Source organism: Pipistrellus kuhlii, unplaced genomic scaffold (genome assembly GCF_014108245.1).
Source record: "Pipistrellus kuhlii isolate mPipKuh1 unplaced genomic scaffold, mPipKuh1.p scaffold_m20_p_18, whole genome shotgun sequence".
Lineage (NCBI taxonomy): Eukaryota > Metazoa > Chordata > Mammalia > Chiroptera > Vespertilionidae > Pipistrellus > Pipistrellus kuhlii.
The window spans coordinates 26,125,125-26,150,704 of NW_023425493.1; the positions used below are offsets into that span (position 1 = coordinate 26,125,125).

Consider the following 25,580-nt stretch of genomic DNA (forward strand, 5'->3'; position numbering starts at 1 on the left):
TTAAATAATCTTAAAAGCAAAGAAACAAAAATAGAATACAGACACACTTAAGTAAAAGTCATTTTATGTATATTAAGTTCAAGAATACTGAACGTGCTGAAACCGGTTTGGCTCAGTGGTGGAGCGTCGTTCTGTGGACTGAAAGGTCCCAGGTTCCATTGGTTGCGGGCACATCCCCGGTGGGGGATGTGCAGGGGGCGGCTGGTCGATGTTTCTCTCTCATCGATGTTTCTAGCTTTCTATCCCTCTCCCTTCCTCTCTGTAAAAAATCAATAAAATATATTTAAAACACAAAACAAAAACAAACAAACAGATGTCTTAAAAAAAAAAAAAAAAGAATACTGAACGTTATGGCAATAGAAGTAAGAACAATGGTTAGCTCCGAGGAGTGAGTTTGGGGGAAGAATTGCTTGAGGAGGGACATTAAGGACACTTACGAGGTGCTGGGGACAATCACATCTTTATTTGGGTGATAATTGCATGATTTATTTGGTGACTGCATATGGTTTGTTTTCCAAAAAAATATATGGAACACTTCATGAATTTGCACAGGAGCCACGCTACTCTTCTCTGTGTCATTCCAATTTTGGTATATGTGCTGCTGAAGGAGCACTGCATACCTGTGTTAAAATTTGTTGAGTTGTTCATTTTACTATATGTATGTATTACCTCAATTTTTAAAAATGGAACAAATAGCCGAGGCCGATTTGGCTCAGTGGATAGAGCGTCGGCTTGGGGACTGAAGGGTCCTGGGTTCGATTCTGGTCAAGGGCATGTACCTTGGTTGCGGGCATATCCCCAGTGGGGGGTGTGCAGGAGGCGGCTGATTGATGACTCTCTCTCATCGATGTTTCTAACCCTCTATCTCTCTTCCTTCCTCCCTGTACAAAAGTCAATAAAATATATATTTTTTTAAAAAAATGGAACAAATAAAACTAAGCTGAGCCACCATCTTTCATCTGTCAAGTTGGCAAAAATCGCAACATTTGAAAACTGTTGTCAAAAGTTTTAGGGGATTAGTTACCCTCATGCATTGCTGGTGGGTGTGCAGGTTGGTAAGTCCTATAAAGGGGTACTTTAGAATGGATATAAAAACTATAAATATGTATACCTGATGACTGGGCAATCCCACTCCTAGGAGTTTATCTTGCAGATATTCTGCATGGGACATGACATTAGGTGTAGGTACCAGATTAAGCATGATAGCATTGTGTACAATAGCAAGAGTTTGAAGACAGGTAAATGTCCGTCAGCTAGGTCCATGGTCGGCAAACTGCGGCTCATGAGCCACATGCGGCTCTTTGGCCCCTTGAGTGTGGCTCTTCCACAAAGTACCACGGCCTGGGAGAGTCTATTTTGAAGAAGTGGCATTAGAAAAGTTTAAGTTTAAAAAATTTGGCTCTCAAAAGAAATTTCAATCGTTGTACTGTTGATATTTGGCTCTGTTGATTAATGAGTTTGCCGACCACTGAGCTAGGTTAATAGATTATGGTATCTGCACAAAATCAATACGATGCAACTGCAAAAGAACAAGGAACCTCTTTCTAAATATATATGGAAAGAGTTCAAGATATTAAGTGAGCTAAGCAAGATGCCACTTTTTGTATAAGAAAGGGGAAGACAATATATATTTGTATGTGCTCATATTCATACAAAGAAACCCAGGAAGGACCAAAAAGGTTTAAAAAAAAAAAGTGCTTACTTATCGATATATGTATGTAGCTATAGATAACAATGGGGGCAGATGCAAGGGAAACTTTTCATTGCCTCTCTCATATATTCAACAGTTTAATTGCTGATTTTAAAATTAAATTAGTTTATCTTAAAAGAGAAATAGATTACCATATGTTTCAACAATTCCAAGTCTGAAAACACTAACTTGAAAAGACATGGAGTGCCCCACGTGCACTGCAGCAGATTTTAAACAGAGAACAGGGTGGGGAAAGACTGGATTAGCAGCAGCAACGTGAGAAACGTGATGTGAGATTGCAGGGAGGAGCTGTATGTGCGTCCACAAGTTCCAAATAGCCCATTGTGTGTCAGCCACAGGAGGTGACAGTTGCCTGCTCTTTGCACTCTTCAGACTGCATCCGGACAGATTCTGCTCCAGATAGGGAGGCAGGCGGTTGTCAAAAGGATATTGACGCACTAGGGTGAACCTATAGGAGCTCATCCAGAATAGATGATGAAGAGTCTGAAGTCAGATCTTGGAGGAATCTCTAAAGAAATGAGTGATGTTATGTAGCTGAGACTCCAATATGTGGGTGAGGGGGAGGCAGTAGGAAATATTAAAAGAGAGAGGAGACTTGTGTAGTAAGGGAGGACAGCGCTAGGACCAGTGGAAGCACTGTGAAGGCAGATTGGCTTTTCAATAAATGTAAAGGGCCGAAACCGGTTTGGCTCAGTGGTGGAGCGTCGGTCTGAAAACTGAAAGGTCCCAGGTTCGATTCCAGTCAAGGGCATGTACCTTGGTTGCGGGCACATCCCCGGTGGGGGTTGTGCAAGAGGCAGCTGGTCGATGTTTCTCTCTCATTGACGTTTCTAGCTCTCTATCTCTCTCCCTTTCTCTCTGTTAAAAATCAATAAAATATATATTTTTAAAAATGTAAAGAGAGTTTATATTAAACAAGTGGTCCAGTACATGAAATTTGTGGACATTAAAAGGGAATTAGAGGAAATATTTTAATATTGATATTTGCCCTTTCACTATAATAGAAATGTCAGTGATTAAAGAAAATTAGTGCCGAGACTGGTTTGGCTCAGTGGTAGAGCGTCGGTCTGCGGACTGAAAGGTCCCAGGTTCGATTCCGGTCAAGGGCATGTACATTGATTCCAGGCACATACACAGTAGGGGGTGTGCAAGAGGCAGCTGGTTGATGTTTCTCTCTCATCGACGTTTCTAGCTCTCTATCCCTCTCTCCTCCTCTCTGTAAAAAATCAATAAAATATATATTTTTTAAAATTAGTAAAATGTATATGAAAATATCTCTCCTGTCAGAGTCTGGGCGCACACCATGGGACCCAGAGTCAAGTCCCCACCCACCTGTGTGCGCCTGAAATCAAGCCAGACCCAGACCCAACCAGCCCCACCCATTGGGTGGGGTTACAACCTCAGGTCCTCCGTTGAGCCCTGCTGGGTAGGGAGGGCAGCCTCAGGTCCCCTGGCCCAGCCTCAGGTTCCCTAGCCCCGGTACAAGGGCACGAGGGTGTGACAACCATTTGCATATTAACTCTTTATTATATAGGATATCTGATATCAAACAATTTATAATTTACATTGGAAAGTTGTTCATCAAATGTTAACAATAACCTGGCTGCTATGTCTCAGTGGTTGAGTGTTGACCTATGAACCAAGAGATCACGGTTTGATTCCTGGCCAGGGCACATACCTGAGTTGTGGGCCCCATCCCCAGTATGGGGCATGCAGGAGGCAGCCAATCAATGGTTCTCTCTCATTATTGATGTTTTATCTCTCTCCCTCTTTAAAAAAAAAATAAGTTTTTATTTATTTTAGTGAAAGAAGAAGGGACAGGGAGAGAGATATAAGAATATCAATTGGTTGCCGGGACCGGTTTGGCTCAGTGGATAGAGCGTCGGCTTGGGGACTGAAAGGTCCCGGGTTCGATTCCGGTCAAGGGCATGTACCTTGGTTGCAGGCACATCCCCAGTGGGGGGTGTGTAAGAGGCAGCTGATCGATGACTCTCTCTCATCGATGTTTCTAGCTCTTTATCTCTCTCTCTTCCTCTCTGTACAAAATCAATAAAATATATATTTAAAAAAAAGAAAAAAAAAAAAAAGAAAAAGAAAAAGAATATCAATTGGCTGATTGACTGCCCACCACTGGGGAACAAGCCCACATCCAGGAATGTGACCTACGTGGGGATTGAACTAGCGACCTCCTGGCAACATTAGTTCTTTTAAAAAAGTCTCTGTTTTCAATGGGGAAAACAAAAAGGGGGGCATACGTAATACTTTCAACAATAAATATTACAAAAAATAATCAGTCTCTATTAGATATATTGTATTTACTCCCCAAAGCCCCAATTCAGTTACTGAAATACTTCTTACTTGCTTCTTCTCTCAACTATTGCACAAATGAATTTAGTTCATTCTGAGCCTCACAATTTCTATAATATGAAAACTCAATTCCAACCTCAGCAAAACACCTTCCTTACATGGCTGTTGAAAGGGCAAGCCCCCGTGTCCATAAACAAAATGATTCCCTCAAAAGGAATTCTAGTGATTGAAATCTCTCCATCTTCTTATGTCAGGAAGAATATTCTAGTTACAGCTGTTCAAAAATAGATTGGTTTGAGTTCCAAGTTCCTGAAAGCTTTCCAGTAGAACATGGAAGAATACACAGATATTTTAAGAAAGATGTTGGGCCTGGGTAGGCCGCTGGACTGCATGACTTCTACGTTTTCTTATATGATGTTTAGAACTTACCAGCCCCTCTCGCTGAGGTCTAGTTGTGTGCTGCCTGTCACGTCCAGCTCTTCTCTGGACAGCAGGAGCTTCCTACTTGGAGCAGTGTGGTTTGTATGATGTGGACTCAATAAACTAGCAAATACTTATCTAGTTCTCACCACTTGCCAGTCAGCATTCTAAGCTTGTATCGGGGAGAATTAACTCATGGAATCTTCAAAGCGACCCTATGAGATAGGTCTTCTGATCATTCCCGTGTTACAGAGCAGAAAGCTGAGGCTTAGCAGAGTTGAGAAATTTGCCCAAGATTACATGGATTATAAGGAACAAAGCTGGGATTTGAATCCAGGCAGGCTGTCTCCATAGTTAGCCTCTTCTTAGCCAACATTATACTGCCTCTCACTTCAGAGATGTTTGAAATTGCTCCAATTCCAAACATTGCGGTATTCTAGTCTGTTTCTGGCCTGCTGGGGGTTTTGTGGGCTGACCTGATCATGGGACATATTAGCAGCCTAAGTATGCCGTGTACAGTCCACATTGTGGGTTTTTTGTTTTGTTTTGTTTTTAAAATATATTTTATTGATTTATTTATTGATTGATTGATTTATTATTATTATTATTATTATTATTTATTTTTACATAGAGGAAGGGAGAGGGATAGAGAGCCAAAAACATTGATCAGCTGCCCCCTGCACACCTCCCACTGGGGATGTGCCTGCAACCAAGATACATGCCCCTGGCTGGAACGGAACCCGGGACCTCTCATTCTGTAGGCCGATGTTCTATCCACTGAGCCAAACCGGTTAGGCCACATTTGTTTGTTGTTGTTTTGTTTTAAATTGGCTTTATTGTTGAAAGTATTACCGATGCCCCCTATTTCCACCACTGACCCCCTTCACCCTGTATCTGTCTCCTCCCCGCTCCCCGCACTATTGTCTGTGTGCATGGATGATGCTTATAGGTCTACAAGTTCTTTGGTTAATCTCTTCCACCCCTCTCCCCGTGAAGTCTACATTTGAAAGCCGAAAGCAGAAAATAATAGTGGGCTAGTTGCATCAAGTTCAGAGGGGGTGCCACAGTGATTAACAGAAGTACTTGTTTACGGAACCTTTGCTATGGAAAGGTTTTTAAGGGGCAACCTGCTCGGCCACTCGGTGATGCGATGTATGTGATAGGGAACTGAGTGGGTGGGATCTTTCCCACCTGGACCCCCTCACTAAACCTGGGCCTTGCACTACAGTCAAATGCCCCCTCTTGTCTTCCTTGGTCTCCTCCTCCTCCTCAGCATCTTGGCCTCTGCTTGATGCTTCACCAAATTCATCAGCATCCTAACTCCTTCATCTCGGTGGTAAACACCTCGCCTGTAACCCTGCTTGCCTTCCAACTCAATGAGATTAAGTCTTCCTGGACAGCGTTAGGTATTTTTTTTATGGTTAATTTATTTGTTTTTATATTTTTACAGCTCCTGCAATTTAATTAAAAATGACTTTCAGGCTGCAAAACTGTCCTCCGCTGCTAATTAGATTCCACGGATCTGTCCAGAAAGGTGGAAATCATTTTTTCAATAAATATACATATAGCCGAAACCGGTTTGGCTCAGTGGATAGAGCATCGGCCTGAGGACTGAAGGATCCCAGGTTCGATTCTGATCAAGGATATGTACCTTGGTTGTGGCACATCCCCAATAGGGGGTGTGCAACAGGCAGCTGATCAATGTTTCTCTCATCGATGTTTCTAACTCTCTATCCCTCTCTCTTCCTCTCTGTAAAAAATCAATAAAATATATTTTAAATAAATAAATAAATAAATAAATAAACAAACATATATTTTTAAAGTATTACTTGCCCTGGCTGGAGTGGCTCAGTTGGTCGCCAGTTTGATTCCTGGGCAGGCAGGCCCCTTACCTACAACAGGCAACTGATCAATGCTCCCCTTCCACATCGATATTGCTCTCTCACTGTCTCCCTTCCTCTTGCTCTCAAATCAATAAAAAACATATTTTTTAAAAAAGTTTAAAAATTATTACTTAATGTACTGCTATGATATATTACCCAAGCTCTTTTTAAAAATATATATATATTTTATTGATTTTTTACAGAGAGGAAGGGAGAGAGATAGAGAGCTAGAAACGTCGATGAGAGAGAAACACCGACCAGCCGCTTCTTGCACACCCCCTACCGGGGATGTGCCCGCAACCAACATACATGCCCCTGACCGGAATCGAACCTGTGACCTTTCAGTCCGCAGACCGACGCTCCACCACTGAGCCAAACCGGTTTCGGCTACCCAAGCTCTTTGACATAGAGGAGGAGGGGGTGGGGAAGAGGATATCTGTCTTTTCAACTCTACTTTTTTCCAGGCCCGTCCTGTGCAGAGCTGGTTGGGCTAGGGTTCCCTTTGCACACAGTCTACAGGGGCCCTCCTCCCCCCAGCTGCATGGCCCACACCCCCCTTCCAAAGGGTGTCACGTGGACTGCTGAGCTAACGTATGTGAAAGCCTTTGTCCACTCCAAGGTACAACTGAATGCCAGCGATTGCTGTTGTTATTCTCATCGTACTCCAGGGAAACCCTGTTGCCCACTCAGCCCTCCCAGACCTGCTCTGCGAGCCAGCTGGGGAAACTGCCAGGCCAGACTGCCCCTCCCCTGGGGGCGGCGGTTCCTGGCACAGATCTGCCTCCCGAGCTCAGAGGAGAGACGCTAATGTCGGACCCCCCACCTCTGGGTAATGGCTTTCCCAGTTCTTCCTGGCCTCAGGGACCTTCCTCCGGAAGGAAATCTTCTTGGTCCCAGTGAAAGTTCTGGAGCTGCAGAAATCATCCACTCCCGGGCCTCTCCTGACGCCCACCCCCCAGCGCCCTCCCCTCCAGCGTCAGCAGCAGAGCCAGGCTACCCCGGAAGGATCTGACGGGCAATTTCCTAGAATTGTCTTGCCGGAGTTCCTCAGCCATTCGGCTCCCCGCTCCCCTCCCCGAACCCCAGTCTCCTTAGATACCCAGCCCCCCAAGCCCAACTTCTCAGGCCCTAGTTCTCCTTAGCACATCCACTCTGTTCTGGGGTGGTCTACTACCCTTGGGAGGGGAACTGGGGCATGAGAGTGGGAGACGGTCACCAGAGCCCACTAGAAAGTTGAGTTTGCTGTGGTTACCCGGGCAACCATCCTTCTGTTAGGCCTTCCCCAGGCTTTTCCTCCCCAGCAGAGGGTGAGGACTTGACCGTGCAAGCTGCCTCTCCCCATAAATCAAAGCTGCCGGAGGCCCCAAAGGGTGGGGAGGGAGCACAGAACATCGAGGTCCCCGGACAAGAGAACAATTTCCCCTTTCTTCACCCCAGACCACGTACCAGGGAGCACTGCCCCGAGGCAGGCCTCCACGCTGCCCACCCTGCCTCCAGGCCCCCCTGGGTGTGGACTCCAGGAAGAGGCTTGGGGAGGGGAGGAGGGAGGAAGGGCCTGTCTGCACTTGATGGATGGCACTGAAGAAATGTCTGGCACTTTCTTCCCCCTTGGGGGAGGTGAAGCTGTAGCCACCTCTCCCCCCTCATCTGCATTCCTGCCTGCCTGCCGCTCAGGAAGGGGGTGGGGAGAACGGCGGGAGCTGGGACGGGAGGGCCCTTAGCCCAGCGGAGAGTCATTTTGCAAACTATCACTCCCATCTGTCTACACTGGCATGGGAATGGAGGGACGTGGGGACAGTGCCTACATCTCAATGGGATTGAAAAGGGATCTATATGTCCCCCTCCCCCCCCCCAGTCCCTTTTTCTTTGCTCCCAGGCCTCCTGGGGCGAAAGGTGCGAGAGCTCACCATTCCGGCCTCACTCCTTTTCCTGCTTCTGATTTTCAAGCTCCTACTATTTAGTACATGATTTGCCCTACGGACTGTGTTATTTGCACTGAGTGTGAAAAAGCAACGTGTGTGTGTGTGTGTGTGAGAGAGAGAGAGAGAGAGAGAGAGAGAGAGAGAGAGAGACTGCTGATATCTTAGCATAAATCAAGGCAGTAGCACCAAACTAGTCATTGACCTCTTCGTTATCACATATTGCCAGTTAAAAAACAATTTCTCCCTCTCCCGCCGCTAACAGTTTTTGTTACTCCTCACCTAAGGATACATGCCCTTGACAAGAACCTCGACCCTCGGGTGCCTGGGCTGATGCTCTAACCACTGAGAAACACCGGCCAGGACTACCGGTTTCTCTTAAGAATGTGCTTGATAAAGCAGTAAAAAGTTACTAACATGTGATGGGTTTATTATCGTTATTTTAAATGAGTTAATAGGGCTGTTTTCACTTATAGTACAGAATATATTTCCATAGATAAGCCCACATAAACAAAAGCTCTTTGGGGCCCTCAATAACTCTTAAGAGTGGAAATGGTTCCTTGGCTCAAAAGTGATGCATGCAGTGCTTGGGCGATTCGCAGGCTGTTCCCAGCTTGAGAAACGTGTCTCCTCTGTCAGAGAGGGTGGAGGACATGGCTGTGTTTTCTGGCAACCCTCTCTCCCTCAAGAAGAGACACTGTCACTAGAACAAAGATTTTAATGGTCTCCACTCATGGTTGAGAAGCAAGGCACACAGGCCGCCAGCCCCTCCATACCTTGCCTCTCCCCTGCACACTGCATCCAGTGTTGGGTGGTGGGAGATGGGGGGTGTTTGTGGCAGTTGTGGACTCCCCCCTTCCCCATTCATCTCTAAACCTTTTCCTATTCCCCCTCAGGTGGCTCTTCCCCTTCCCCACGAAAGTCACAGTGCAGCAAGGTTGAGGGAGGAGGCACAGGAGGGGCAGGAGGACCCAGGAACCCACACCCCAGCTTGGCCTGAGGCGGGGTGGGTAACGGGTGTGGGTCCCACTGGGCGTGGCTGTGGGCTTTGTCTGGTTCTGTGAGCTCCAAGTTCTCTCCCCTCCACCAGTCCCCTCGCAGAGGAGACGTGTGGTGTCTCCACGGGAGTGAGCACACCTGAGCTGCTCACACCGCTTCTCCTGATCCTCTGGCGACAGTGGGGCCGCGGTGGGTGAGGGGGGGCCTGGAACCGCTCTGTCACTCTGGCACAGGGAAGGGAGGTGTGGGAGGCCGGGAGGAAAGGCCGGTCAGCCTCGGGTGCTATTGCCCCGCTCCCCCAGGAGCCAGTAGGTCCGGACTTTGCCTTTGCCCTGGAGAGAAACAGAAGGGGAGGTTGGGATGGGAGTGGAAGTAGCTGCTGGAGAAGGGGCTTGAGGGAAGGGAGCCCCCTCTGGGGCCCCCAGGGATGGTGACACTAGGGGCTTCCTCCTCTACCTTCATTTCCACATCCCCTCGAAGCTCCAGCTCGAAGCCACCGAACTCCTCCAGGACAGCCTTGGTCTCCGAAGACAAGTGGATCTTCAGGGCTGAGTAGGATAAGGAGAAGAAGGGAAGTGAGGGATGCAAGAGAAGGGAACAGGAGAAATCAAGGCACTGGCGGGTAGAAAGATGCTCTCTCCTTCTTTCTGGTCCAGGAAGCTTCCTAACCAGAGTCACACCCTCTCCATGTGGTGTCTGACCACACTGGCCTCTCTGCTGGGGAAGAGCTGTGTGACCTATCCATCCTGGTAGCGAAGAGTCACATGTAATTTTTTTTAAAATTTAAATTAATTAAAACAAAATCAATTAATTAAACATGCAATGCCCCTGCTGCAAGACCACATTTCAAGCGATCAATAGCCCCCTGTGACCCAGGCCCCCATATCGGACAGCTCAGATTAGAGAACAACTTCATCACTGTGGAAAGTTCTATTAGACAGCACCCTTGCGCTTCACCAGGCTCTAGACAGTGAGTGTGTAGCACAGTGGTCAGGACCTCGGACTTTGGGGCCTGCTCTGCCTAGGATGAATGCCAGAATGAAGGCTTGCTTGGGGAAGACATATGAACTCTCTGGGCTTCATCTTCCTAATCCGTAGAGTGCTGACAGGGACAGTGCCCATCTCGAAGCCCTGCTGGGAGGATTAAGTTTAACCTTCAAAGAGGGAACAGAATCTGGCACACAGGAAGCCCTCGATCAGTGACTCACCACCCTGGTGTTCCAGCTGAGGTAGCTGAGGCCTAGAGGAGGAGACCGAGGCCTCCTGACCACTGACCAGCATCCCCACAGCCCTTCTCTATCGGACCTCCCTCTGAACTCGATCCCGCCACCGCCGGCGTCTGCATCCCGGTGGCCTTGTTGTGTTGTTTAACCATTCCTGAGCACGTGCTCCTTGAGGACTGGATCTCAACGAGAGGCCTTCTCCTGCCCGGACAGCCCCAAGCGCAGTGCCCAGGGAACACGTGCTGCACCAGAGCCCCACTTGGCTCCCAGTAGACCTCCTTCCGCTGTGAGGTTTGGATGGGGTCCCCGTGGCTCTCCAGCCAACTGTGGGTCTGGGTCTTCCCATCCCAGCACATTGCTCAACAAATGCTCACTTGGTGAAACTGTGTCGGACTCAGCAGGAAGGCAGAAAGAAGATCAACAGGAAGCAGGACCAAAGGAAGAGGCGGGAGCAAGCATGTATTAGGCACCTACTGTGTGCCAGGGGCTGTGCTAGGTGTTCTACACCCCGAGACAGGCATCATTTTTTACAGATAATATCCGAGGCTCGGAAAAGTTGAGTGACAACTATGTCTTCCTTGTGTTATAGGGCTTCCTCCTATAACTCTAGTGAGGCAGATTTTTTTTTTTTTTTTTTACACAAAGAGGAATTGAGAGGGATAGAGAGTTAGAAATGTCGATGAGAGAGAAACATCGACTATCCACTGAGCCAAACCGGTTTCGGCAAAGAGGCAGATTTTTTATTCTCACTCTTACAGATGAGGAAAACGTAGACTCAGAATGGTGTACCAAATCCATACCCAGCTGGGTTCGGAGAGAGCTGAGCCTCACACCCCAGTGGGCAGCTCTGAGCCCACTGGGGGCTCTAAAGGTGGGATTCCTGCTGGGAACTGGTGAACTGGGGCCTGGAAAGACTTCTCAAACATTTGAAAAGAGAGGGCAGCTTAGGGTCTGAGTCTCTGACTAGACGCAAGGTGATCTGCCCAGGTTGCACTCCCAGGAGCAGGAGGTGGGGAGGAGAGAGGGGAGGAGCTGGGACAGGGATCGGACAGGCACAACCTGTCTGGGGGACTTTCCTGGGCTCCTATCCCCTTTAGGGGCCGCCATACCTTCCCCGTTAGACTCCATTCGTGAGGCCGTGTTGACTGTGTCCCCAAAGAGACAATAACGGGGCATCTTCAACCCTACCACGCCAGCACACACGGGTCCTGGAGGGAGCGAAGCCCATCAGCGAGGGGGCCGGCGGGTGTGAAGGGAAGGAGGGAGGGAGGGAGGCAGGGAGGGAGGGGATTGGAGGGCGGCCACAGGGCGTGGCTAGGGCGCTCCGCAGGGGCAGGAGGTGGGTCTGAGGCCAGAGTTTCCGCAGCTCAGCCTTCGGGAGCCCCCTCCCCGCCTCTGGGCCTCACCTGTGTGGGTGCCCTCACCTGTGTGGATGCCGATGCGCAGGCGCAGCTGCTCCTGGGGCCGGTGGCGGATGTGGAAGGAGCGCACGGCGTCCAGCAGCGCCAGGGCCATGCGGGCCACCTCGCAGGCGTGCAGCCGCCCGTTCCGCACTGGAAGCCCCGACACCACCATGTAGGCGTCGCCGATTGTCTCCACCTGCGAGGGCGGGAGAGGGCGCAGGGCGTGGGGCTGAAGCTTCCTCTCCCTGGGCCGCCCCAACCCCTCCCCTCGTGTACTTTCATTCTGCACCCGCACCTGCCAGCCAGTGGCTGGCTTTCCTCATCCCCCATCCCTCCATCCTCCATCCCTCCATCCTTCCATCCCCCATCCCTCCATCCTCCATCCCTCCACCCCTCCATCCTCCATCCTTCCATCCCCCATCCCTCCATCCCTCCATCCTCCACCCCTCCATCCCCCATCCCTCCATCCTTCCACCTCTCCATCCCTCCATCCTTCCTCCATTCTCCCTCCATCCTTCCATCCCCCATCCCTCCACCCCTCCACCTCTCCATCCTTCCATCCCCCATCCCTCCATCCCTCCTCACCGCTCGGTTTCTCTACCTGCCCCTGGGGGTCTCCTTGTGATCCTGTCTCTCCCATGTACCTGGGTCTCCTCTCAAAGATCCTATTTCACTCTTCCCGTCCCCTTTTCCTGCCTCTGCCCAGCAGTCTGTCTGTCCCTCCCCGCCCACACGCACACGCTCACCTTGTACACGTCGAAGTTGTCTATGACGGCATCGAAGCAGGTGTACAGGTCATTGAGCAGTGTCACTACCTGGAAAGGAGGAGAGCCCATGGGGGTGAGGAGAGGGGGCTCCTCCTGGGCTTGGGCGGGAACGAGGAACCAGAAGGCAGGGAGGCTGAGGGTGCTCCTATGGGACGGCAGCCTTCGCTGGCAGCCACCCCCTGGCTCACCTGCATGGGCGTGCTCTCGGCCGACAGGGCCGTGAAGCCCACGATGTCACTGAAGTAGATGGTGACACTGTCGAAGGCTTCGGCCTGCACGGTCTCCCCGCGCTTCAGCTGCTCAGCCACTGAGCTGAGGGGTCAGGGGTCAGAGGGTGAGGGGGGGAGGGGCGGGAGCAGGGGGGGGCACAGGGCCGGGCGGGGGCACTCACTGAGGCAGGATCTGGTAGAGCAGCGCCTCGGCCTTCCGCTTCTCCTCCAGGTAGGCCTGGGTGCGCTCCTCCACCAGCTCCTCCAGGTTGTTGGCGTACTGCTCCATGCGGGTCAGCAGGTTGTCCAGGATGTTGCTGCTGTTCTCTCTGAGGGCGGGCGGGGAGCAGCCGGCAGGGGTGAGAGGGTGCCCGCCCCAGGCTATCAGCCCACCCCCAACTGCAGGGGGACCCTGGAGAAGGTGGAGGGTGAGGGGCACCACAGGAGAGGATGGCCAGGGGGAAAGGGTAGGAGGAAAGTTCGGTGCATCTTTGAGATGACGTCAGAGCCAAGTATGAAGCTTCAGGCACACCAGCTGTTTTGTTGGAACAGTGAGTGAGAAGGAGGCAGAGGAGGAGGGAGGGGACTCTGATGGAGAACGCAGCAGGAGGGCACACAGGCTCAGTGGGGCATCTGGGGACACTGGGCCCCAGGGTGGGCACTGGGCAGAGGAATTCATCGGGTGAACTGCCATGGAGGGAGAAGCCCCGTGTACTCTGCACACTAGTGAAGACGAGGGGCCCCGGGAGCTGGGCAGGAGGGCTGTGGGTGGGTGTGTTGTGGGAGGAGAGGGGTGTGGGAGGTGGGGAACGTTAGGGACACCTGGGTCATTCGGTTTTCATACAGGGCTGTGAGGCTGTGGTGGCTGCAGTAGCTACTGCAGGGATGAGATTTTTTTTGAGACTTTTTTATTTTTTAAATAAAAGAGGAATTGGGGGCGGGGGGGGAGAGAAACAGAATTTGTTGTTACACTTATTTATATGTTCATTGGTTGATTCTTGGATGTGCCCTGACTTGGGATCGAACCCACAGCCTTGGCATATTGGGACGATGCTCTAACCAACTGAGCCAGGCAGAGATGAGACTGAAGTGGGGGGTATACGGTGGTGGTGGGGGGCACAGGGGAGGCTGGGGGTGCTCCATGCCCAAGGCCAGAGACCTGTTGAACTTTCTCAGCATCATGCGGATCTGCTGGAAGGGCGGCCGCTCCTGCGGGTCCTCAGCCCAGCACCTCTGCATCAGGTGCCCCAGCTCCTCCAGGTGGCTCTGCAGGTCCAGGGAGGGCCGGAACGGGGGCTGCTCCCCCCTGGTCACCCGCTCGATGATCTCTGTGTGTGGGGAGGAAGGGGCTCCGTGGCTGGGTCAGCCAAGGGCCTGCTGAGAGATGGGGTGGGGACGGCCAGGACCCGGGCAGGGGGCAGGAGAGCCCAGTCATGCTTCAGGGTCGCTGGCGGCCGTGGAGCAGCGGGTTGGTGGTGGCTGAACTTGGCAGAAGGAAGATGTGGTGGCATCTCCGGGCAGCTCCCTCTGGGGCTGAGGCAGGGCTGGGGGCAGCACGGTCCTCTCACCTTTGGGGCTGAGGTCCAGACCTTCCACGTGGAACACGCCGCTCCTCAGGGCAATCTCCTGAAGGATGATCCCAAAGCTGTAGACGTCACCCGCTTGGGAGCCCCGGACGGGGGGCGAGGCCATTCGCAGGAGCTCGGGGGCTGTCCACAGCTTTTCTGCGGGTCAGAGGTCAGGAGTCACAGGGTGAAGGGCCCAGCGCTAAAGGGAAACAAGGACAGAGCCAGATCTGGAGACACCGAACTGAGCGCTAGAGATAGACGAGGCCCGGAGACCACTGCATCGGACTCCTCGTGCTTCCGGTGAACAAACAGGGCAAGAGGCCGGAAAAGCGGGCTCAAGCCCATCCGGGACCAGGCTCAGCCTCCTTGCCGGGCTGGCCTCCGGGCAGGGTTGGGGGCAGAGGGGGTCTGAGCTCACTGGCGTAGAGGGTGTGTCCTTGGTCTGGCTCCGGGTCCCTGAAGCTCTCCAGCCCGTAGTCGGTGATCTTGAGCACGAATCGGCCGTCGACCACACAGTTGGATGACTTGAGGTTCCCGTGGGAGCAAATGGCCCCGTTGTGCAGGAACAGCATGCCCTGGAGAATGGGGGCGGGGCCTGGGGTGTGAGTGGGACTTACACCCACGGCCAGAGAAGCATGCCTCCCCCCGCGTCCAAGGGCTCCCTCCTGGCCCTACCTTGACGATGTCGTTGGTGAGAGAGTACCGGAACATCCAGTCCAGGGTGATGCTCTCGTTTTCCAGAATGTCCTACTGGGCAGCGAGAGTCAGACCTGTGCCCTGCAGTCTCCCCCGGAAGAGGAGGGCAGGGGTCCTACTGCCGTCAAGTGGCAGCACAGGACAGATCTTTGTATTTGCTTTCGTGCCACTGCCTCTCCTCCCACCCCCTCCCCATTTTACAGATGGGCAAATAAAGGTCAGAAAGAGAGAGAGGCCTGCCTGGGGTGAGAGCCAGGGCCAGACCTAAGTTTCTGGACCCCCCGTGATCCCCTCACCTGCAGGCTCCCACGGGGGCAGTACTCGGTGAGGATACAGATGTTGGGGGGATCGGTGCAGGCACCCACAAATCTGGTCAGGTGGTCATTCTGTATATCCCGCATCTGCAGGGGGGAGCCGACATCAGGAGCCTGACAGGGACCTCACTCCTCAAGTTGTCCCCCACCCGAGAGGACTGCTCACTCTTCTTAACTCTGTCCTCATCCCCCAGACGTTCTAGGACCTTCCCTGGCGATTCCCACCCGCGTTCTGTAGCCCGGCACCCCTCCAAGCCGGCTCCCTACTCCCCCTGCCTCCCAAGCCCTCGAGGACTTCCCTCCGGGACGAGTCCAGCTGTCCTTTCCCCGTCCGTGACGCCTCCTCCCGTGCACAAGACGCGAGGGCGCGTCCCAGGGCTCAGATGACCCCGAGGTCTCTCCACTGCAGTGCTGCTGGCCAACCTCCCGCGTCCCCCTGGGATGCTTCCCCCGGCCACTGCCTCCCTCCCCTGCATTACATGCTTCAGCTCAAACAGGACTTTTCTCGTCAGCTCGATGCGTTTGCGGTTCACAGTTTTCACAGCCACGAGGTTGCCCTGGGCAAGGAATGGAGACGGTCACTGCGAGGGGATGGGAGCTCCCAAATGCCCTGGATCTGCAGCCGCTCCTCACAGTCCCACCCCCCTCCTGTGCCTCCTGGCCCGCCCTGTGCTGTCAGAGAACAGCCTGCCCCGGGCGGGCCCAGGCCCACCTTATAGTACGCCGTCTTGGCGAAGACCTGGAACTGGCCCTCTGTGGTGAGGAGCGAGCCGTAATTGGAGCCTCTCTGAGGGATGGAGGGGGCAGGAGGGGTGTCAGCCCGGGGGATGTCCCCACCACGGGCCCCGCTCTCCCTGCTGATGGCCCGAGCTCTGGTCTTCGCTGCCTCATTCCACGTCATGGAGTCCTCTCCTCACGTGCTTTTCCCCTTCGGCACATTTTCACACGTACTGTCCTCGGCCTTTGAGGAGCCGTAAGGCAGGCTCCGAGAGCCGCAGGGCGGGGCCGTGACGTGCCCACGGCCACACAAGTGAAAGACAGCTGGGGTCAGAACCCTGCTCTCTCCCTTACCCATCAGCACTGCCCTCCCCCCACCCCACCCCCAGCTGTCCCCCAAGTCCCCCCCAATGCCAGTGCCCTCACCCCACTCAAGGTCAGCCGGCTGCCCGCACTCCGGAGGTGCCTCTCAAGGCTGCTGGGCTGCAGGTCCTCCCAGCGCACCCGCCACAGCTCCGAGGCCAGCTCCTTCTCCAGCTGCATCTTCCTGGGGCAGGACACCTGCCTCTGAGCCCCGGACCCGACCCGCATGGGGAGGCTCCGCCCCGCGGCCCCTTCGCAGAGCCTGGCACCACCACCTCTCTGCTGAGGCGGGTTTCAGGCCCACCCTGGGCTCAGAGTCAGGAGGCTTGGGTGAAACTCTGCCTCCCTGGGACCTTGGGCAGTCCCTTTATTTCTTTGAGACTGGAGGGTCCCGGGTTTGATTCAGGTCAAGGGCACACGCCTGGGTTGTGGGCTTGATCCCCAGTAGGGGGCGTGCAGGAGGCAGCTGATCAATGGCTCTCTCTCATCGTTTGTGTTTCTATCTCTCTCCCTCTCCTTTCCTCTCTGAATCAATAAAGAAATAATAATTAAAAAAAAGGAATGTGGCGGGGGAGGGGTCTGTACACAGTACATGATCAACCAGCAAGAATGTCCCCCGTCCCCCCCCACCTCTATCCTTAACTTCTCGTTTCAGCTCCACTGGAAGGAGGCACAGGGCTCCTTTCTCTCTGAATGCCCATGGGCTCCTCACCCGGCCTGCTCACAGGGGCCCAATCCCAGTCTGAACCACTGCCTCTCCTTCCTCCAGCAAGAGTCGGGTTGTGGGGGACAAACCGGCCCCTGGGCCAATATTCAGGCCTTTATGATGTCCGCTCCCCTGCTGTCTGGGATCCCCTCCCTCTCCCTGGCCACTCCTACCGTTTCCTCCTTTCTTCCTTGTGTCCTAAGGCTTTTTAGTCTCTTTTCCCCCCCAGCTCCAGCGGCCTTCCCCCGCTGTGCTCTCACCCCTTCTCCCTTCCCCTGCTGTGCCCTCACCCCTTCTCCCTTCCCCTGCTGTGCCCTCACCCCTTCTCCCTTCCCCCGCTGTGCCCTCACCCCTTCTCCCTTCCCCCGCTGTGCCCTCACCCCTTCTCCCTTCCCCTGCTGTGCTCTCACCCCTTCTCCCTTCCCCTGCTGTGCCCTCACCCCTTCTCCCTTCCCCTGCTGTGCCCTCAGCCCTTCTCCCTTCCCCTGCTGTGCCCTCACCCCTTCTCCCTTCCCCTGCTGTGCCCTCACCCCTTCTCCCTTCCCCTGAGTGCCCTCACCCCTTCTCCCTTCCCCCGCTGTGCCCTCACCCCTTCTCCCTTCCCCTGCTGTGCCCTCAGCCCTTCTCCCTTCCCCCGCTGTGCCCTCACCCCTTCTCCCTTCCCCTGCTGTGCCCTCACCCCTTCTCCCTTCCCCTGCTGTGCCCTCACCCCTTCTCCCTTCCCCTGCTGTGCCCTCAGCCCTTCTCCCTTCCTCTGCTGTGCCCTCAGCCCTTCTCCCTTCCCCTGCTGTGCCCTCACCCCTTCTCCCTTCCCCTGCTGTGCCCTCACCCCTTCTCCCTTCCCCTGCTGTGCCCTCAGCCCTTCTCCCTTCCCCCGCTGTGCCCTCACCCCTTCTCCCTTCCCCTGAGTGCCCTCACCCCTTCTCCCTTCCCCTGCTGTGCCCTCACCCCTTCTCCCTTCCCATGCTGTGCCCTCACCCCTTCTCCCTTCCCCTGCTGTGCCTCACCCCTTCTCCCTTCCCATGCTGTGCCCTCACCCCTTCTCCCTTCCTCTGCATCCTTGCCACCTCCCCTGAGCCTGGCTGGTTCTCTCGGTCTCCCAGCCTCACTCGCCGCCCTCGTCCCAAGGCTCACCTGTATATGAAGATGGAGACGATGAGGATGCTGAGCAGAGAGAGGCTGCCTACCAACGCCAGCACCTCCAGGGTGGAAAAGTGGGCTGCAGGAGAGAGTCCCAGGTACAGCAAGGAAGAGTTTGGTTAGACAGCAGGAGTGCCTTCAACGGCCAATCAGGGAGCTAGGCTGACGGAGGAAGGGAGGGAAAAGGCCGGAGCCTTCCCAGAAATCTCAGGGTGGGAGGGGAGCACTGATTTGACTCCCCATGGCGGGCGGGGGCGGGGGGGAGGGAGGGGAGAGGAGCCGTCTCTCAGAATGGAGGCCTGGAAGGCAAGGGGAGGCACCTTGGTGGCAGGCGGGGTCCTCGTTGTCGAAGCCGCATCTGGGGATGTCAGGGGGCGGGTGTCCCAGGGGCCAGTGCAGTGTGCGCCCTGACACAGACACCAGCTCCTGGGAAGTCCCATTGTAGTCCAGAACGACCTACGGGAGGGAGGGAGGGCAGGGGGAATGGTGGGCGGGGAGGACCTCCCGTCCTGCCCTCCTGTCCTGTTGGGTAGTCCTGCCTCCCACCTAACCCATCTCTGCTTCCAGGTCCTTTAACTGGGATGTCAACTATGCATCAAACCCCTGCTGTGACTGATACAGAGACCCCCCTCCCCAGGCCCCATGTCATTAGCGTGGAATAACTTGAACACAGTGGGAGTTCCTCTTGGCTCTGAGCTGCCTGTCTCTGTGGGAGGGGTTCTGTGACCCGAGGGTAGGGCTGTGCTCCCTCCTCAGACATGGGGTTCCCGAGAGTAATGCCTGTGAGTCCCCATCATTCTGGTGGATCCTCCCGACTAGAGCAGACCCTTCTAATCCAGGACTCTCCATAAGTGACCAAGCGTAGTAGGTAACTTCAGAGGAGACAGATGCCCTGCCAGGGCTGGGGTGAGGGGGGTCAGGGGGGAGAAGAGGGCCGAGGGGGTCTTTCTTGGTTGGCACTGTCCTCCCGGGCTCAGCCTTACCCTGAAGGCTCCAGTCTCAGGATCCATATCCCAGAGGGAGAAGTCGGTCTCTCGGTCCCCATTGCTGTCCATTTTCAGGTACCCGGTCACACCTGGGGGCGTGGAGGAAGAGGGCTGTGTTTTGAGGGAGTGGAAGGAAGTTCAGGGACCCACTCCCCCCATACCCGCCTCATCTGATCCCTTGACTGTCCCTGCCTTGCCCGCCCCACACACACGGAATGATAACAGAAGGGACAGACACCTCAGCCACAGAACTGATTGGCGCTGGATACTTAGAGGGACCTCTTGATGGAGCCGGGGAGATGGGGCAGGAGGGCCTGCAGGGAGCCGGGGAGATGGGGCAGGAGGGCCTGCAGGGAGCCGGGGAGATGGGGCAGGAGGGCCTGCAGGGAGCTGGGGAGATGGGGCAGGATTGCCTACAGGGAGCCGGGGAGATGGGGCAGGAGGGCCTGCAGGGAGCCGGGGAGATGGGGCAGGAGGGCCTGCAGGGAGCCGGGGAGATGGGGCAGGAGGGCCTGCAGGGAGCCGGGGAGATGGGGCAGGAGGGCCTGCAGGGAGCTGGGGAGATGGGGCAGGAGGGCCTGCAGGGAGCTGGGGAGATGGGGCAGGAGGGCCTGCAGGGAGCTGGGGAGATGGGGCAGGAGGGCCTGCAGGGAGCTGGGGAGATGGGGCAGGAGGGCCTGCAGGGAGCTGGGGAGATGGGGCAGGAGGGCCTGCAGGGAGCCGGGGAGATGGGGCAGGAGGGCCTACAGGGAGCTGGGGAGATGGGGCGGGAGGGCCTGCAGGGAGCTGGGGAGATGGGGCAGGAGGGCCTGCAGGGAGCCGGGGAGATGGGGCAGGAGGGCCTGCAGGGAGCCGGGGAGATGGGGCAGGAGGGCCTGCAGGGAGCCGGGGAGATGGGGCAGGAGGGCCTGCAGGGGGCCGGGGAGATGGGGCAGGAGGGCCTGCAGGGAGCCGGGGAGATGGGGCGGGAGGGCCTGCAGGGAGCTGGGGAGATGGGGCAGGAGGGCCTGCAGGGGGCCGGGGAGATGGGGCAGGATTGCCTGCAGGGAGCTGCAGAAGGCTGGCATGGGCGGGCGAGTGACTGCCCGGCCCGGGGCCACAGGACCCGAGGCTTCTCATGGCCTCCGGCCCGGTGCACGCCCAGGCAGGCTGTTCTGGCCGCCCCCAGGCCCTGACCTTGGAAGCTTCGGTTCCACATGCGCTGCGTGATGCCCTCCCCGTCGGTGACCACTCCCCCGTGTGCCAGCGTCTCTGTCACCGCCTGGACAAAGAGCAGGAGCCCGTCGTGGAAGGACGCGGGGATGGTGTTCACCTGCGGGGACCAGCAGAGCCTGACTGGGGTGCGATACGTGAGGGGCACGCAGTGGGCGCTGTGGGGGGGGGGGGGGGTGGCGATGGGAGGTGCTGGGAGCTTGGGAGGGGACGGGAGGAAACCTCCCCACAGCACAGAAAGGCTTTGCTATCGACAAGATGCCTCGGCATATGCCAAAACCGGTTTGGCTCAGTGGAAAGAGCATCGGCCTGCGGACTGGAAGGTCCCAGGTTCGATTCCGGTCAAGGGCATGTACCTTGGTTGTGGGCACATCCTCAGTAGGGGGTGTGCAAGAGGCAGCTGATTGATGATTCTCTCTCATTGATGTTTCTAACTCTCTATCCCTCTCTCTTCCTCTCTGTAAAAAAATCAATAAAATATATATATTTTTAAAAAAAGGCCTTTGCATAGACCACCGCTTTGCATCCTGCTGGGTGGGTGGGGCAGGACATATCCCTTCCCTCTGACTGTGAGTACTGGAGGTTGACCTGGTCAATGCCTCCTCCCAACCCCCATCACCAGGAGAGATACAGAAGCAAGGGGAAGGGAAAGAGGGGGAGACCGGGGGATACTGGTATGGCTGCGAGAACAGGGTGGAGACGGGCAGAGGGCCATGGAGTGGGGGCTGGAGGTCGGCCTTGGAGGGTCCCGGGACCCCGTCCTACCAGGCCATCCTCAATGGTGAAGTTGAACTGCTCACGAGCCAAGTGCTTCAGCTGCTGCAGGAATCCCACGTACTCAGGGTTGTCTGGCTCTCTGTATGTAATGATTTTGGCGGCCTGAGGAAGGGGTCAGTGGAGAGGGGTGAGCTGGGAGCGGACCCATCCTTCCAGGAGCCTGGGGCCCATCTCCGCTTAGCTTAAGGCCGGACCCCGTATCCTGGGTGAGGCGCTGTCTGCCCCAAACCAGGGGTCCAAAAAGGCGGCTTCTCCAAGCCCAGTGAGTCTGCAGGACTTGGCGTCCTTCCACCTCAAGCCTGTGCTCACATCTTCTTATCCTCCCGGCTCTGATGAGTGCCGTCCCTCCGTACACCTCCTGACCCAGACCCCTGCCCTTCCTCACCTAACTCCTTATGAGCATCAAGAATTTTTCTGCCCTAGCTGGTTTGACTCAGTCCTAGGTTCGATTCCAGTAGAGGGCACATGCCCAGGTTGCGGGCTCGATCCCCAGTAGGGGGCGTGCAGGAGGCAGCTGGTCAATGATTCTCTCTCATCATTGATGTTTCTATCTCTCCCTTCCTCTCTGAAATCAATAATATATACTCCTTAAAATGAAAGACCTTCTTTTCTAGAACCATTTCAGATAATGCAAGGCCCAGTGCCCAGAAACTCCGTGCCACCAGTTCCGAGTCCCACAGCTGGGCACGCACCCGAAAGGCGCGGTGGGCAGCGGCATCCTGGCCGTCCCCGCGCTCCCAGGGCCTGCGGGGCCCGGGGCCGTGGGCACCTCGCAGGCTCTGCCCGAAGAGGTCCAGGTGGAAGAACACATAGTCCTCCCCGCTGAGGCCGGCTTCCAGGGCCAGGAGCATCAGGGTTCTGAAGACATCCGGGGAGCTGCAGATGTAGATGACTGGGAGGAAGGGGCAGAGAGAGAAGCCTCGGTGTTGGGGAGACTTTCCAGAGAGGGAAGCTGGGGCACCCGGGGGGTCGGTCGGAGACCTCGCAGTGGTTAAGTGGGACTCCTGACTCAGTACAGGCTGTGGCAGGAGACAGATGGAGAAGGTAGGAGGTGGAGGTGGGAGGGAGAAAGGAGCAGAGGTAGGGGGAGTGGGCAAAGGGGAGGTCAAGTCCCGAGGCGGCCAGGCCGGAAGGAGAGTTAGGCCAGCTGGAGAGGGGACTGGCCAGGAGCTGGTGTGTGGGAGCAATGGGAGGAGAAGATGGAGGAAGGAGCAAGGCTGTTGGGAAGAGACAGAAAATGGGTGAGAAAAGAGGGATGGGAACTACTCAGTGCCAGGAACCTACTCAGTGTCAGGGTGGCAGCAGGCACCCCTTCCTAATTCGCTGGGAGCTGGAGGGCAGGAAGGAGGTGGGGGAGAGGGGTAGGTGAGAAGGGAGAGGGCCCTGCAAACGGGGAGAGCAGGGTATGGGAAAAGAGAAGGAGATGGAGACTCAGAGATGGAAAAGGCCAAAGAGGCTGAGACAGGAACGAGGAGGAACTTGAGGAAGAAGAGGAAGAGGAGGAGGAGGAGGAGGAGAAGGAGAGGAGGAAGAGGAGATGGAAGAGGAGGAGATGGAGGAGGAGGAGAGGAGAAGAGGAGATGGAGGAGGAGGAGAGGAGGAAGAGGAGATGGAGGAGGAGATGGAGGAGGAGGAGAGGAGGAAGAGGAGATGGAGGAGGAGAAGATGGAGGAAGAGGAGGAGATGAAGAGGAGAAGATGGAGGAAGAGGAGGAAATGAAGGAGGAGATGGAGGAGGAGGAGACAGACTGGCCGGAGAAAAGAGGGGACGTCCAGGCGCCTCCCCGGGATGAGGGGCCCCGGGCCCCTGCGCCCGCTCACCGCGGCCCTGGCGCTGCACGGTGCGCAGCAGCCTGGCGTAGTGGTCCCGGTCGCCCTCGGCGAACTCCAGGTGGTCCACGGTGATGTTGAGGCGGTCGCGGAGCCGCAGGTACAGCCCCTCCACCACGAAGAAGCAGGGCTGGTCGTCGCCGGGCCGGTAGGCGTAGAGCACGAGCGCGCGACGCCGCCAGCCCAGGCGCCGGTGCAGCGCCGCCACCAGGTCGCCCAGCTTGGCGTGGCTGGGCCCCGCGCGCGTGGTGAGCGCGTACTCGTCCTTGGCGCCGAAGCCCAGCGCCGGGGCGCCGGCCGTGAGCAGCGGCACCCGCCAGTGCGCCGTGAAGCGGGCCACGGGCGCGGCGGCGTACACGCAGCCCGGGCCCAGGAAGGCGGCGGGCGCGTGCTCCCACTTGAGGTCCACGGCGGCCAGCGGCGCGGCGGTGTCGGAGCAGACGCCCCGCGCGTCCTCGCTGCTGCCCAGCACCGTGCGCACCGTCCAGCCGGGCACCAGCTCGGGCCGCGCCCGCACGCGGGCCAGCGCCAGCGCCACGGCCGGGCCCACGCGCGCCCAGGACCACGGGTACGAGGTGTTGGCGAGCGGCAGCACCACGGCCACCGTCAGGTTGCCCGCGAGGCCGCCCCGGAGCAGCGGGAGCAGCGGGAGCAGGAGCAGCATCGGCGGCGGCGGCGGGAGCGGCCACGGGCGCGGGCGGGCGCCGGCGGGGCCCCCGGGGTGCGGCATGGCCTCAGAGGGCCCCTCGGGGGGCGGGGGCTCCCACCATGGCCTCCGCGGGCCCCTCGGGCTCAGGGTGGAGGGAGGCGAAGCGGGCGGGGGCGCTCACCCCGGGGAACTCGGTCCCCTCCAGCGGCTACGGTCACGGTCACGGTCAGGGTCCGGAGCGCCGAGGGTGCGGGGCGGGTTCGGGGGGGGGGAGGACCCCCGGGCAGGGAGCTGCGGAGCAGGTGGGCGCGAGGAGGGGAGCCTGGAGCGGAGGGGCCGGAGTGAGCTAGGGGTGTGTGTGTGTGTGTGTGTGTGTGTGTGTGTGTGTGAGAGAGAGAGAGAGAGAGAGAGAGAGAGAGAGAGAGAGAGAGAGAGAGAGGAGAGAGAGAGAGGAGTTGGGAGAGGGAGGAAGGTCGGTCGGGGATGGCACGGGGAGGGGAATGCGCTGTGTGTGCGGGAGCGCGGCCCCGGCGAGTCTGCCCGGAGCGGCGTCCGGCCGGCCCGCGTCTCCAGCTGTCCCGGGGCGGGGGGGGGGGGGGGGGGGGAGTGGGGGGGAGGACCCGAGCCAAGCTCCCACCCCTCCCTCCGGACTCGTCCCCTCCCAGGCTCGGTATCAGCGGAGCCAATCCGGACCTTTAACTCCTTCCTCTCCGCCCCCGCGCCGCGGGCTCTCCGGCGCCCCGTCCCCCTGGACCCGCTGCCGGCGTCACGGCCCCCGACGTCCGCGCGGGAGAACTGAATAGAGAAGGGTGTGGGGACCCCCCCCCCCCTTACACACACACACACACACACACACACACACACACACACACACAGACCTTTGCCCTCCCCTCCTCCCGCGGAGGAAGGAGGTGCTGGTTCGGGATCTCAGCAGGAAAATGTGTGAGTGTGTGATGGGAGTGTCCGGGAGTGACGGGTTTCTGGAAAAGACGTTAACGTAGGCGAACCCCAGGGTCCTGAGGATCCAGACCAGCCAGGACGCCCCTCCACCCGCATCAAAGGGGTCGGCGGAGAATAGGGTCGGGTGGGAGGGCAGGATTAACTCTTTAGTCCCTAAAGGGTCATGAAGCCGAGGAGGGGAAACGTGCGGGTGATGATTGGTGAGAAATGGTGTTGGAAATGACCAGCGGAGGGGAAGGTTTGGGTGCGCAAACTTGACGGCGGGGCGGCTGGACCGGACCTCTGTAGAATCAGTCTGCCCTCTGGTGGCCAATGGGCGTCATGGACGGTATTTGGGCCACCAAGCTCTCCAACCCTGCACCTAGGCCAGGACCCAAGGTTTGCAAACAGTTGCAGGGGACCTACCCTGTTTCCTCGAAAATAAGACAGTGTCTTATATTAATTTTTGCTTCCAAAGATGCGCTAGGTCTTATTTTCAGGGGATGTCTTATTTTTCCATGAAGAAGAATATGGTACACATTTATTGTTAAATGAAAATAAAGGAAATTTATTACCTGTATACGGTACGGTAGTACAGTAGTTGTCAACACAAACCAGACAAACTGTGAATCCTGCAGTATCAAGAATTTACTCATTTATTCAATGACAATCATGCCATCATCTTCTGGAACATCATCATAACCATCCAATTCCTGAATTTCCTGGTGAATTTCTTGTGACTCCATTTCTTTCAGAATCAGTGGACCAAATCTCATGTTTAGCCTAGGGGGGAAGGGTGTCTTATTTTCGGGGGGATGCCTTATATTTCACTCAGAAGGAAAC

The 25,580-nt window shown here is 56.1% G+C and overlaps 1 protein-coding gene and 1 pseudogene across 3 annotated transcripts; both read right to left on the reverse strand.

Moving 5' to 3' along the window:
* Nucleotides 1-520: 520 nt before the first annotated feature.
* LOC118721829 lies at nucleotides 521-613 on the reverse strand (annotated as a pseudogene).
* Nucleotides 614-8,940: 8,327 nt separating this feature from the next.
* NPR1 (natriuretic peptide receptor 1) lies at nucleotides 8,941-24,349 on the reverse strand. Of its 3 annotated transcripts, XM_045583377.1 has the most exons (23): nucleotides 23,141-24,271; nucleotides 22,013-22,212; nucleotides 21,309-21,422; nucleotides 20,508-20,643; nucleotides 19,329-19,420; nucleotides 18,666-18,801; nucleotides 18,340-18,424; nucleotides 16,563-16,683; nucleotides 16,132-16,206; nucleotides 15,899-15,976; nucleotides 15,402-15,506; nucleotides 15,085-15,156; nucleotides 14,828-14,984; nucleotides 14,410-14,565; nucleotides 14,001-14,169; nucleotides 13,024-13,170; nucleotides 12,821-12,944; nucleotides 12,612-12,680; nucleotides 11,887-12,061; nucleotides 11,572-11,670; nucleotides 9,696-9,787; nucleotides 9,499-9,571; nucleotides 8,941-9,403 (listed from the first exon to the last, which is right to left on the reverse strand). In XM_045583377.1, exons 1-22 carry the CDS (start codon nucleotides 23,877-23,879, stop codon nucleotides 9,509-9,511), a joined length of 3,204 nt encoding a protein of 1,067 aa, XP_045439333.1. In that variant the 5' UTR covers nucleotides 23,880-24,271; the 3' UTR covers nucleotides 8,941-9,403; nucleotides 9,499-9,508. The 3 variants fall into 3 exon arrangements, with proteins under 3 accessions (XP_045439333.1, XP_036297591.1, XP_036297592.1); XM_036441698.2 differs by having other exon boundaries at nucleotides 8,941-9,571; nucleotides 23,141-24,269; XM_036441699.2 differs by lacking the exon at nucleotides 11,572-11,670 and having other exon boundaries at nucleotides 8,941-9,571; nucleotides 23,141-24,349.
* Between the last annotated feature and the right edge of the window lie 1,231 nt (nucleotides 24,350-25,580).